This window comes from Gossypium arboreum, chromosome 7 (genome assembly GCF_025698485.1).
Source record: "Gossypium arboreum isolate Shixiya-1 chromosome 7, ASM2569848v2, whole genome shotgun sequence".
NCBI lineage: Eukaryota > Viridiplantae > Streptophyta > Magnoliopsida > Malvales > Malvaceae > Gossypium > Gossypium arboreum.
In genome coordinates, this window is record NC_069076.1 from 89,174,107 (window position 1) to 89,188,534 (window position 14,428).

General features: G+C 30.3%; 2 protein-coding genes and 1 non-coding gene across 3 annotated transcripts; 1 reads left to right on the forward strand and 2 right to left on the reverse strand.

The window, feature by feature from the left end:
- Positions 1 to 3,584: 3,584 nt before the first annotated feature.
- LOC108478871 (RING-H2 finger protein ATL47-like) lies at positions 3,585 to 4,088 on the forward strand. Its single transcript, XM_017781331.1, has one exon. The coding sequence runs from the start codon at positions 3,585 to 3,587 to the stop codon at positions 4,086 to 4,088; it is 504 nt and encodes a 167-aa protein (XP_017636820.1).
- A 125-nt stretch (positions 4,089 to 4,213) lies between these two features.
- On the reverse strand, positions 4,214 to 5,673 carry LOC108484482 (60S ribosomal protein L23A-like). Its single transcript, XM_017788320.2, has 4 exons — positions 5,547 to 5,673; positions 5,392 to 5,435; positions 4,911 to 5,268; positions 4,214 to 4,504 (listed from the first exon to the last, which is right to left on the reverse strand). The coding sequence occupies exons 2-4, from the start codon at positions 5,402 to 5,404 to the stop codon at positions 4,420 to 4,422; spliced, it is 456 nt and encodes a 151-aa protein (XP_017643809.1). The 5' UTR covers positions 5,405 to 5,435; positions 5,547 to 5,673; the 3' UTR covers positions 4,214 to 4,419.
- A 3,856-nt stretch (positions 5,674 to 9,529) lies between these two features.
- On the reverse strand, positions 9,530 to 9,603 carry TRNAR-UCG (transfer RNA arginine (anticodon UCG)). The gene has a single exon. It is a non-coding gene; the product is annotated as a tRNA-Arg (tRNA).
- Between the last annotated feature and the right edge of the window lie 4,825 nt (positions 9,604 to 14,428).

Below are 14,428 nucleotides of genomic sequence, written 5' to 3' on the forward strand. Positions count from 1 at the left end.
TAATGAACTATACCTAAGGTTTTGTAAGAGCACATTGCTCATATGAATGTATTGTCATTTAAAGGATGTTTGGTTTTAGTGGGAGTTTGTATTTTTAAATGCTTTTACGTTATAGACATATTTTCAGTTATTTCAGTTTAAAAATAATAAGTTTATTTTCTACAGAAATAAAGTTTATTTAGTTTATCCACACTCTGATTTTGGTAAGGTTTGATCTCACTAAGGAGGACCAGTTGGAAATAGACATTTTTAGATCATATTGCATGTAATTTCCATGCTACACATCCATACTTGATCTATGTCATTTGGTTGTTTTAATATACGTGATCATGGATGGATTTAGTTACGATATTTGTAACAAAAGTCGCCTTGGTTCTATGTTAACATAATTAATGGACGAGATTGTACGGAATGCCTTTCAGATATGATAGTAAAATTTTGAGCTCATAAGGTTATATAATGACATGTAATTATAAAGTAATTAGTATATATATGTGGTCCAAGTGGGAGATTGTTGGAAAATTTGGACATCACATATATAATAAGGATAATTACATGTTATTATTTACTATCATAATAGGTTAGCCCAAATTAAAAGTGATCTAATTTGGTTAGAATTTTATTGGGCTTTTAATTATTAAATAAAGTATGGGTCAAATATGTGTACATACTCTTCTAATCAAATTCTAATTAATGATGGGCTAATTAGAATTTGATTAGAACTAATATGCTAAGGTTATAAATATTAGGGTTATGGTCCCCAAATTATACACAATATATCTTTTCTAATATCCCATTATTAGGAAAGAGAGAATAGATATTCTCTGAATTTATTGTGTGCTAATTTAGAAGATCAAATCCCCAAGTCCTAGAAAGTTTCAAGGAATCCATGGATTCAGGTACGCTTCCGCATCTAGTTTTGTTCTTGATTTATTCTTAATGATTTGACATGACAGATCCTGGTTTATTAAGCTATATTGTAGATTTATTTTATAAATTTCTAACAGGTTCAACATGATACACCTCATTCTATTTTAAGTTAATATCGTGTGTTTTTTAAAATAAAATATTATTAATAAGAATCATAAATAATAAGGGTACAAAAGTGTAATATATAGTACAAATGATAAATAAGATATTATAAATTAATATACTAATATCATATTTGCATAATATTTTCAAAAGAGGAGAAAGATAAATTAACAGTAACAAATTAATATACTAATATCATATTTGCATAATATTTTCAAAAGAGGAGAAAGATAAATTGACAGTAACCGCAATACTCAAAGGATTCAGAAACAAACCAAAGATGTATTACTTTGATCAAATCGCTAAAAAATTGCATCTTAGTTTTACCATTAGTTTTACCATCATCAGACCAACCTAACGATAATCTTCAAAACTATTGCCAAGAGCCTCAAGCCAAGAGCCTCAAGAGACTCATCACATAGTGATGCACAAAAAGTCAAATCTCAAATGAACTATTCTCTTTTCATCATCATCTCGGGTTCTAATTTTATGAACCCCATCATCGTACTTTGCCATGATAAAACTCTCCAAAAATAATTCCCAGTAGATCTATGAAAACATGAAAAAAAACTAAAAAGCGAAAATTAAAACCACTATTATTTTAAGAGAAAACAGAGTTGACCAATCAAAAATTGCGATGGTGTGAAATGGACACAATCAGCTTAAAGATTGACACCACCACCAACAAAATTAAAATTTGATTTGAGAAACTGGCATCTAAATATCTTTCTAAAGAGCAAAGGAGATTTTTTTTTTTTTGAAGGACATTTTAATATGTTAAATAATGTCTTAACACTTTTTGTGAACAGTATTTCTTTTTTGCTAGTTTTCCTAATTTATATTGTCATTCAAATCCCCTTTGCATGATTTCAATAGAATCTTAAATATTATCACCAATGCCTTGCAAGGCCGTCATTACTTTATCCTCCTTAGGTTTAACCGTTCCCCGTTTCCGCGAACCAGCGGGGCTGACCTTCCAATGATCTCTGGCTCTGAATGGTTTTTTTTTTTTTTTTTCCAATCCGGTGTCAAGGATTAGCTCCAATAATAAATTCATTGCATGCTTTTATTTTTCACAATTTCACCTATATCTTGGTTATAATTTATATATAGCAAAGCATGCCACCTTCAGCTGCAGTTCCACCGTCACAACCATCGCAGCGGAATCCATGGGTAAGTTTCTCAGTTACTATAATGTGTGTCATCTTCCTGGCGAATCCCTTGGTAATTGTATCAGCTGCTATTGTTTGTATCATCTTAGTGGTATCAAAAGTTAAGCACAAGTAAGGGACAGGTTATGTGAAGTTAGTGTGTGACTGTGATCGGTCAATTCGTCAATAAATCAGTGTTGCAGTGTTGTTATATTTGTATTTAGCGAATGTGAGTTTGAGAATTGTGTTACATCAATCCATCTTTATTGAATCTAACAATAATAAGGTTGTATAAATAATGAGATCCTCTCGTCTGAGTATTAGTGTTATATTTTCTCAGCTGCTCCATACCTTTCTTTCTATCGTAACTCACTCGATTTCTTCATCATTTCAACACAAATCTGTCATAGAATCACTCTACTGTCGATTTAATGCTGCAATATTTTTTAGGAAAATCTCGCCAGGACGCTTTTGAAGACCTCTAAGATCAATACAAAATAAAGCATTATAACCACAAGTAAAAAATCAAATGAGATGGATTCTTTTTATGTGAAAAACTCCTCTTAAAGCAAAAGGTAAAAATCACATGACTATAAATCCACTCAAAAGCTTCATTATACTTTAAAAGATTTTTCTACAAGATTATCACACAAAACCACAATAAAGAGAAGAGCATATAACTCCAACAAAGCTATATCAAAAGTAATCAAGCAAATTGAAACTATCACAAAAAGTAAAGCTGACTTTGAAACTGAAACCCCAAAACTACACACCCACATGGAAATCTAACCATATGTAATCAAGATCTTCCGAGTATTCTATTCATTGCCTAAAACTCAACTCCAACAAACTTGAGATGAATCCCAGAATCCCAGAGAACGTAAAACCAACATAAAAAACACCCAAAAAAATTTTGATGTTAATAAAATTACCATAATTTCAAATTTGTTTAATTTAACATTAAAAAAATATTATTATGAAATAATAAATAAATTTATTGAAATTTATTAATAAAAAATGAACTCTATTTTTTAAATAATAGTTCATTTGAATTCAAAAAAATAATACAACAATAAAAAATTTTGGCAAGCATATTGGGAAGGGAATGGGAAGATGTTATCCCTGATTTTTGTCTTCACAGTTAAAATTGTCAGTGTCTAAGATGTTTGTAAACTATTTGGCGGCAGATGGAATAAGAGCAAAACTTAATATTATCGCCACTGCCCCAATGTCTTTACTTGTTCCTCCTTAGATTTAACCGTTCCCCTTCGGCTAAACGATCATGGCATATATTCCTATGAAAAAGCTCTTCTCAATCTAGGTTAAAGGATTAGCTTCAATAAATTCAGCAACTTACCTTCGTTCAAAGCCCTTTTGCATGCTTTTATTTTACATTTCACCATGTATGGCATGTCTCCCTCTTCAGCTCCAGCTTTAGCGCCACAACCACCGAAGTGGAATCCCTTGCTAATTCTCTCAGTTGCTATTGTTTCTATCATCTTCATGCTACTTAGTTCCTACACGGTTTTGAGACGACTCTGCCGTGAATTTAATGCTGCAATATTCCCCAGAAATCAGCTTCAAAGCCGGATTCTAAGTGATCAGAGCAACTTTGACAATCCTTCTTCACAACCTCAGAGCAATGCACTGGAATCTACTGTTCTCAACTCCCTTCCAATATCCCAATTCAAGAAGGGAAATAAAGAACCGCAGTGGCCGAGCAACACTGATTGTGCAGTTTGTTTGGCTGAGTTTGAAGGAGGAGAATGGCTAAAACATTTACCAAGTTGCACACATGCCTTCCACGTTTCTTGCATCGACACATGGTTTCGATCACACTCAAGCTGCCCACTTTGCAGATCAAGCGTTTTCAATCTAACAGAAAGGCCTGAATGTTCTGTTTAGACGTTCGCAATTTTGGTGACTTTATAGATAGAAGATCTTTTGGGGCTGAACCAGAGATTTGATTCAAAAGGTGGCCCCTATAACAACGGTTTTGTATAAATAGCTAACATTCAAGCAGTGAACCATTTTTAAACAAATGCCCCAAAGCATGTAAATCAAAAATCACCTTCTGTCTTAAGTTGAACCAGAGATGGCTAATTGGCAACAACAATGCAATATTACAAACTTTTAAGTGCTAATAAAAATAAAAATACCTGCTCAATGTCTCGAAATAATTTCTCTTTGCAAACAAAAGGAAAATAAATGCTCAACAAGGTAGCTACCAACTAGCCTAGATAATACCAATTTTGTTTGCAACGTCCAAGGCATCGTATTCGGGTGTCAACCTAACATATGCTTTCTTTGTTCCATCAGGCCTGGATTAAGAGAAACATAACCAAAAAATTAATATCTAAAACACTAAAGCTGTAGACATAAGATGAATATGAAGAGATGAAACAAATGAGTCGTCAAGAAGCCTAATTGCAGAACACAAGCAAGCAAATGTATGTAATACTGCAGAAAACAAAGAAAACCGTTGCTCTAAAGCAAATCAACAGAGAAATGATCTCAAAGTTGATAATTAGATTTCGAAAACATACACAACCAATGTATTATTCTTTTGCAGTTCTTCACATTTAGCATACACCGAACCAAATATTCAATGAATATCAAAGATCTTACTAGTCTACAAACTGTAGTAGTAACAATTATATCAAACCGCTACTCATTCTTGGGCTATATGAAATAAGTTGTAGTGGGTATACTATTATAAAAGATTACCTGATCAAGGTGTTAACTTTCTTGGCCTGAATATCATACATCTTCTTGACAGCATCTTTAATCTTCTTCTTATCAGCACGAATGTCAACAATGAAAACCAAAGTGTTGTTGTCTTCAATCTTCTTCATTGCAGACTCAGTCGTGAGGGGAAACTTGAGAATCTGATAATGATCAAGCTTGTTCCTTGGTGGAGCACTAATGCGTGGGTACTTTGGGGTCCTATCCTTCTTCAAGGTCCTTGGCCTGTGGAATGTAACCTTGGTTCGGATCTTCTTGGCCTTCTTCTTAAATGTGGCTCCAGATTTCACTGCTTTCGCTGCTTTCAAGGCCTGTGCCTTTGGATCTGATTTCTTCTCAACTACATAATTTACACACGACAATCAATATAACTTACAAAATTCTATAAACAAGGATTACGAAGAAAAATTATGTAGAAGCAGAGTATAATGTTCAGAATCAATAAAATTCAAATCCAAAATACCTTTGGGGGCCATTGGTTGCGGCTGCCTCAAACCCTTGTAAACCCTAAAGCAGAACAAAGAAAATCAATTTTTATATATAAAAAAGCCGAAATCACTTCGAAACAGAAAATAGGGAAATGAAAAATATAAGATAAAATAGGGCAGCAAGAGAGACCTGTCGATGAAGAAGCGGAGCCGTTAGGGTTTGCTAGTAAAAGGCGAAGAAGAAATTAGGGTTTATATAGATAGGGTTTTCAAATTCACTCTAGTTTCCAGTGGCTCAAAGTCACGGGCCAAGCCCACTGTATCCAAAAACAATATAACACAGATAAAGGCCTGGGTTAGTTTTTTCCAGTTCAAGCCGTTTGTAGTCATTTTACTTTTATTTTTAGAAATTTAGTCACTTTATTTTTTCAAATTTTTAAATTTAGGTTTAATTTTTAATATTATTAAATTTATTTTATTAGATTAAAGTTCATTAAAATGTCATTTTTCAGTTATAATGCCAACAAAATGAGTTTTTTTAAATTTCAAAATATAACACCAATAATTTTAATAATGTTAACAATCGATCTTAATTTTAAAATCTAAAAAGTAAAAAGACTAAATTCTCAAAATAAAAGAATATGGATCAAATTTTAAGTTTATGAAGAGTACATAGACCTATGACATAATTAACCAAAAACAAATTATAAAAGAGAGGGGTTACCCAATTTAGGGTTTTCTACAATGCAATATTAATCCAATTTAGGGATTACTCAACATCCTCTTTATCTTTGAATAATCTAAATAAAACAAAGGTTATGATACGATAATAATCCTAAAAGCTTACATCGGATTAATTTACGTTACGGTTTTGTATATAAGCATGCATGTAGACATGGGATCCACACCAACTGCAAATTCTTATAGCATTATTAGAGATTACATCCAGCAGGTTTGGAATTCGAGTAATATTAATCAGTAATTGGTTTGACCACGGGTGGAGATGCAGATGGAGATGACCAGAGCCGGGCATTCTTCACCTTGGACACGCTTTCTAGAACGCTTGAAGGTATTACATCGCCAATTACCGTCACTTTCTTTGTGGCCAAATCTATACTAAATGATGTCACTCCTGCAAACAAAACAAATGTTGAATAACACCATGTCTACCTAGCTTCTAATATGATACTGCATTTTTCTTTACGACCAATAATAACTACTTTGGGTTTTATGCTTTGCTTTAACATTAAGAAACATGTTGCAAAAGCATGGTCAGATAATATAAGCAAAAGCTTTTCAATCTGTTGCTGAAACTGACCTTCCATTTTCGGGATTTGTTTCCTTACTTTTCCTTTACATCCTTTGCAGTGGATTGATACCCTCAAAACCACCACATGCTTAGGCTTTGCTGGGACATGGTCAGAGTCTGATAAACAATCGATAAAGGGCCTTATCACTTAGAAGATATCTGGTGGAACCGCTGGTTGGAGGACTAGTTAGATCATGAATATGGGCTGAGCTTTTACGACGTACATCACTTGGCTTAACAGGCTTGTTTCTAGTCGTAGGAATTATAGGCGCAGTTGTGATGAGCAAGGTGAATATGGTTTAGACTTTTGAGGATCAAGAGGCCTATGGCCATGGCGGACCATGGAGCGATGGTCCAAGCGTGAGCAGGTGGCTATGGAAGCTGGAGAAGCACAGAAAAGATGCATTCCCTTCATGACACACTGAAGTTTTGTTGAAGTAAATATGGTATAGTTTTGAGGAAGAAAAGCTGAAATAGAGTTACAAAAGAGTAATAAAGGATCTTGATAAGGCCAACTAATCCGTTTTTATAATAGGTGGATTAAGGAGAGAGAAAGGGAAAGAGAGGGAAAAATTAAAAATATGGGTAAATTACATTCAATGTAGTAAGTTTAATTTTAAGAAGTTACAAAATGGTCGCTAAATTTTTAAAAGTTTTCATTTAAGTCATTAAATTATTTGGAATTTTTAATTGAGTCATTGGCTATTGAGATTTTTTTTCCTTAAAAAAAAAACTCTAGTTAGCAAGTTCCAAACGACGATTCGACAATCGATATGGTGAATCAATATTCATCGACAAGTAGAAGAACATTCTTTAGATCCAAACCGATCTGACGATCAATGTCAGAGATAAAAGAAGAAAGTTGTTTGGATTTTAGTTCACAGATTCCAATATTCAAGGTTGTTTCATAGAAAAAAATAAACTGGAATGTAAAAGAGAAGGGGAACGTGAGCGTTGTTCTATTAGTGTAGGCGGTATAAATAGAAACAGTCATACAACGCCTATTTTAATAGTCCTGTAACTTAAATGAAAACTTTCGAATAGTTTATTTGTCATTTTATAACTTATTAAAATTAAGTAATTAAAATGTAACTTAAATATACCTATAAATAAATTATAAGGCAAGATTTAATCCAATTTATTCATATGCAATTATTTTGTACCATGTTTTTAAAGTGGTGACATAAAATTGAAATTCTCAATTTAGTCTATTAACACTCCAGTAATCCGATTCAGTCTATTAAAATAATATCAAAATTTGAATCCCCATGATGATTAACAATAGACCGGGGAATATGGGATGGGCACCGGCAGAGCGGAAGCAGCTTCACAATATGTATAAATTAATCCTATTTTATTTCAATAAACTAAGATATCCATTGTTATTCTCTAACTTATTCATGGTAATTAATATAAAGGACGACCCACTTCATTTGTTCTCAGTTTCATTGTCCTTCTCTTGTGACCTCTATCACTTTCATTTCATGCAACTTTTGTAATAAAAACAGTAGATAATATTGTGGGTAAACACTGGTCAACAAGTTGTTCTTTCTCCTACGTCCAACGATTATACTTGTATGTTAATAATATTAATCTTAGCATTTCTCAAAAGTATTTTTGAATTAGAAAACGCTTTTAAACAAAAAATTAAAATTTTTATTTTTATTCTTGATTAAAAAATATTTTTGCAAAACATTTTTTAAATAATTTTAAAATATTTTATTTAAAAATATTTTTATTTCAAAAATGTTTTTATCTCAAAATGCTTTTTAAAATAATATTAAACAACCCTAAATTCGAACTGCAGACATTTATTTTATGAACCAGTCTTAAATTCTACATGTTAACATTTGGTTAGGTTAATGTGAAAAGTTGATTTTATCTTTGTTTGTAATTTAATTCCAAAATCAACCAGTAGTATTTTACCTTAGAAAGCAGCTCAACCTTTCTTTAAAAAAATACTATTAAATATGAAGCACTTACACACCATTAACTTGTATGCGAAGTTACCTTAATTGATAGGGAACTGAACCAGACGATCCTTTTCTGAAAGGTTAAAAAATGTGTAGCTAGGTCATTCTTATTCAATGAAAATGTTAAATGTAGGTTTTCACCTTTTTGAGAGCAAGGAATCGGTTGCATCAATCATCGTCATGGTCGGAAAAACATTTTATCTTTCACTTTAATTACTTATAAAAAATTTTGATCATATTCACCATCAATAACAATAATTAATTCTCTTGTCACGAGAGTTCTTTGAAGAGATAAACAATTGGTTATGAAATGCGTTTCATTCTCATAAGTAAAGATAGAATTTGATCATATAATTAAAAGATGAGATAAACAACCATCATACACTTAATGATTTAGCCATAAAATCTTTACATACTATGGAATTAGCATCTTTATTATCGCTTTTCCCCTAAAATTTTCTTTCTATTATACCATTGTCCATCACATTCATTCGGGATTGAATAAGAGGCGTACTAAAACTTAATATGTTAAACTCTTTTCTGAAAGTAAAAGATCTTACCATCAAATACAACTTCTTTAAATACACACTTTAGTGCAAATATTTGATGAATTTGGGTAAAAGGAAAATTGTTAAAAGTCGAAAGCTAGGCTTCAGCTTGAGCTTCAATATCAAATTTGGGTTTTCCAACTAGTTTCCTCCCCAAAATGAAGATTTAAAACCCAAAATATTTTTCCAAAATTCACACGTGTGGAGTAAGATGTTGTGTTTTACTTTGCTGGATTGGGTCAGTCCAATTCTCTCCACAAAATTTATAATTCAACCCAAAATAGAAGCAACAGCAATAGCGTCAAAAAGACCGAGAGCCGGCCCATTTAAAATAAAAACAAACCGACCACAGTGGGAGTCGAACCCACGACCTTTTGATCCGAAGTCAAACGCGCTAATCCACTGCGCTATGCGGTCTTGTTTGTTTAGTCAATCAAATAATAGTTATTTTAAGGATACAATAAAGAACGTTTTGAAAGCAGTCAAACCCCATGAGATATTTAAAGCAATTTGACTTTGAAATGATGGGAATTATTCCTTCAACCCCTCTCTAGGCTTTGCTACGTTATTTAATTTTATATCCTCGACATTTTCACGTTGGAATCAACAAGTTTGCTTTGCGCAGATATGATTCTTTGCGTAAGATTATCAATGTTTACTATATTTAAATCAACCATACATAGGAACATTTGGCGATGGAATGCATAAGGTGAAGAAATTTCATCTCCAAATATATATATATATTGTGGAAGGTAAGCACAACACTTATGGAACCCAGCACGTGAAAGACGTACAATTTTAGGCACAAAGGATTCAGTAATGTTGCTATTCACTTCCAAAATCTAACCAAATTTCCCACATGCAACGTTGCTCAATATGCTTCTATACTTTTTAAAAGTCAATATTTTACCTAAACTTTTCCTTTACCTTCATGTATATGGCTACAATTATTTCCAACAAATCAAACAGGGGATGAGGTAATAATCTTGTTGGATCGAATAATAAAAAATTTAATGTCTCCTTTTAAGTATGATTTTAGTTTTGAATTTTATAAATGAGAAGAATAATATTAAAAGAATTTTTTCTCCCGTTCTAAAATATACCGACTCAAATTTGGATTTAATCAAACCACAACATAAACTACTAAGTAATAATAAGTCTTAAACCAAAGAAAAAACAAACGCGTGATATGAGTTATTCATCAACTACTTTTTATGGCAATATAATTATACCCTAGAATTTGGTATCCCATTAAATTTCAAACCATAGAGCACAACATCAAGAGCGATTCTAGAGGTTAGCATTTTCCAATTTATAAAATTTTAAGTTAATTTAAGTAAATGTAATTTCATCTTAAAATGATAATTTTGATTTAATTTTTTAAAATTATTAACATATAAATCATTAAAATAAAAATTATATTTTAACTTTCTTAAAATATATAATTTTATTTTAGTTTTCTTAAAATATATAATTTTATTTTAATTCTCTCTAACAAAATTTTTTAACTTTACCCCACACAATAAGATGAAAATTTCAGATTTTCAGTGTGTATGTATGTAAGGTAGTTTATTCAGAAGCCATTACTTGTTAAAAACAAATTTCAGCAAAGGTATGACTTACAATGAAGTGACATAGGCGTGTAGAATGACACCATTTTCAGTCGGAATTTCGTCGTTGGATACACACCAGTTGGAACCACAAAAGTCAACTACCTTCCATTACGTGTACCTCCTATTCACACCTATACTAAGAAAAATAAAAACTAAAGTAAAAGAATGGGGCTATGGCTAGCGTTTCACGGGAGTTTGTTCGGTTGACTCAAACTCTTCCGTAGTTTTATTCATGGCGGGTTGGGTAGGTATTTTAAAAAGTAAAAAAATTTGGGTAGAAATATATGTCTAAAAAATAGATTTAAGTAAAAAAAAAGGATTTGTTTAAAAAACGGATCAAGTCTAGGGTAAAGTTTTTTAGCTTCGAGCCTAGATTGACCCGAATATGCAAAAAGAAAAAATATTGTTGCTTTTCCTTGCTCTTTTTATTTTTAGTTTTCTATTTTCTTGTTATTTTTTTCATTATTTTACTATATTTCACTATTATATTTTTATTATTTTGTCGTTATTATTTGGATATTGTATACCTCTTGTTTTATTATTAATTTTGTTACTATTTTAAATGCATTTACTTGTTCAATTGCATCTATATTAGTGTTATTTAAGTATACATATATATTTATTTTCAATTTATTGAGAAATATTTATTTTAATATATTTAGTATTTTTTATGTATTAATTTTTTAAAAAATTATATAATAAATAATATAAAAAATTAATACGGACGGGGTGGATCAAACCCTAATTTTAGCATTTTTACCTAAACTAGTCTTGGACAAAATCTTAAACCTATTTTTCAAACTAAGTCCAAACTTAACAAATAAACCTAAATTTTTTGTCGGGCCTAACTTGAACTCGGCCCAACCTATGAACACCTCTACTCTTCCATCTAATATCTTTTTTTTTTTTGATAAAACATAAATATTGATGGGATGGGAAGATGGGGAGAGAGATGACACACTATTCCATTCTTCATTTACAATGCTAAAAGATAATTTTTTTAAGGAAATGTTAAAAAATTAATTTGGATAAAAAAATTAAATTTTAATATCGAAGTAACTATCAAGTTTAGGGATTAATTTAGGTAAAAAAAGGAATTTAAGTTCTAATGTGAAAACAATTGTCAAGTTCAAGAACTAATTTAGATAATAATAATAATAAATATTTCAGACTCAATTTGGGGTGTAAATGAGACACCGGTGCTTGCAAGTTACTCGAGTTTGACTCAAAAAATTCAAACTCAATTTAGTAATTATCGAGCTGAGCTCGAGCTTAGTAATATTTGACTCAAACAGCTCACAAGTCTTTTCAAGCTTTTCATATTGTTAAATTATGTTATTGCCATATATATATATATATATATATATATATTACTAACCTTAAGCTTAATTATTGAGTTGAACTCGAACTTAAATACAAAAATAAATAAACAAACTTAATCAAACTCGAACTTTAAGAGAATTACACCCTATTTAAAATATAAGAACACTTGCAAGTTTTGAGTTGATTTAAATTTACCTGCTCTATTTTTTAAATTTATTTATTTGAATTGAGTGAACGTGATTGAATTAAATGAGTTGTTTTATGTGAAGGAAAGTGGAGTGGCAAGGGGAATATTGTATCTAATTTCTCATCTAATCCATTGTTCAACTTAATTTATTGTCCGCAAATGTAGTCCAAATTATAGAACTATATATTATAATAAGGAACGATTCTGCTTAATAAAGAACTAGATTTTAAGCTTTACCCAACATTCTATCATGGTGTCCTGTTAGGTAAGGAAAACAATCAAATTGGTAAAATAGAAAAAGACCAGCATTTTTAGAGTGATTATTTACGCATTGTTAATCTTCTTAGTGGAAACTAACTCCTGTATCAACTTATTTAATTCACTCTATAACTAATGTTTGCGTTAGAGATTGTCTTTTCTTATAGACCCTTAACCTAAAATGTTGAAGCTTTTTCAATTATTTTGTTAGCAGGCAAAATGAGACGAAGGAGATTGAATCATTAATCAATATTGCTTTTCATTTGAAAAAATATGAACAACTTTGGGGGTTTTCCACGTATTGGGTTGTTTAATTTCAATGTAAACGAGGAGAAGAAGGGTGCACCGTGTAATAAGACTAACAAAGGAGAATTGGGGCGTCAACATCAACTTCTATATATAGAAAGTATATTTTCTTTCACACCCCCACTCATTGTCACCTATCTGCTACTGCCTTCAACATCAGCTTGAGGGTCATATGTTGCTCATTTAAAAAAAAAATAAATTGATAAAAAAAAATTGTAAATTTTAAAGGTTAAATTTATTATTATGCTAATTAAAAATTAGCCCGCTATACTTTCAATGACTAATGATTGATTTACCTAAATCAATATCCCCTCCCTCCAAAAACACGATAGGGGGCTGATGTAAGATGTTTACGTACATTGGAGCAAAATCAGAATAATTTTAAAGAATATTTATAAATAACGAGATTTAAATTAGAATAAATCTAAAAATAATTCACACATGATTTACACAAGATAAGAATTAAACTTGGGATATCAAAATCTCATAACCTCAACCTTTACAAATAACGTCAAAATTTCTTAGTTGACACATTATACATTTAAATTCACTCATAATTTTTTTAAAAAATATTCAATAACATTGATGTTAATTGAATAAATATTAACTCATAAAATAAATTCAAAGATTTTCCCAGTTAGATCATCTTGATTTTTGTATGAATCATTAAATTTAAAATTAGTATATTAAATGGATGAAATATCAACTTAATGATTCATAAATTATAAAGGTAGAAATAATTATAAATATCCCAAAAGATGATTAAGTGGAGGAGCAATAAGGTATGGATTAAGTTAGAGTAGATAATAAAGACAAGAACCAAATTCTGAAATCTGGTTCCCCAGCCACAATCCAATTAATTAAATTTTTATACTCATTGGTTGATGGCTATAAAATATTTAATTAATTGTTGGTGCTCCTTTCTTCATTCAATTATTTATTTTAAAGTGAAAAAGCATACTAGAAAAATATTTATTGCATTAACTTTACTTTCTCTTTTGGACATTGATTAATCAAACTCATTAAAGTTAGGAGCCAATAAGAGGTTAATAAACTAATAATTAACTGTTTGTTATTAATTAGGGTAAATAGCATAGATAGTGGCTTAATTCATTAAATATTTTTATTTTAGGCATTCAAAATAAAAAAATTTGTAATTTAAGCATTCACATTATATAATTCGGTCATTTTATCACTCCTCTTAAAATCATAAATTGGAAGATGACGTGACAGTTAAAAAAATTGGTATAATAACAAATTGATTCTTCTACTTTTAAATATTATATCAATTTAGTCATAATTTTAAAAATTAACCCTCAAAATTTATAAATGATCTCAATTTGATCATTCTAAAAATCAAATAAATATATAAAAATACATAAACATTTTCAAAAATAATAAATCTAAAAAGTATCTAAAAAAATATTGTTGATAAGAAATAATAATATATAAAAATTAAAAATACATATAAATAAATATTTAAAAATTAAAATAATAAAATTTAATTTTATATTATTATTAAATAAATATAATTATATTAATATTAACATTAAAT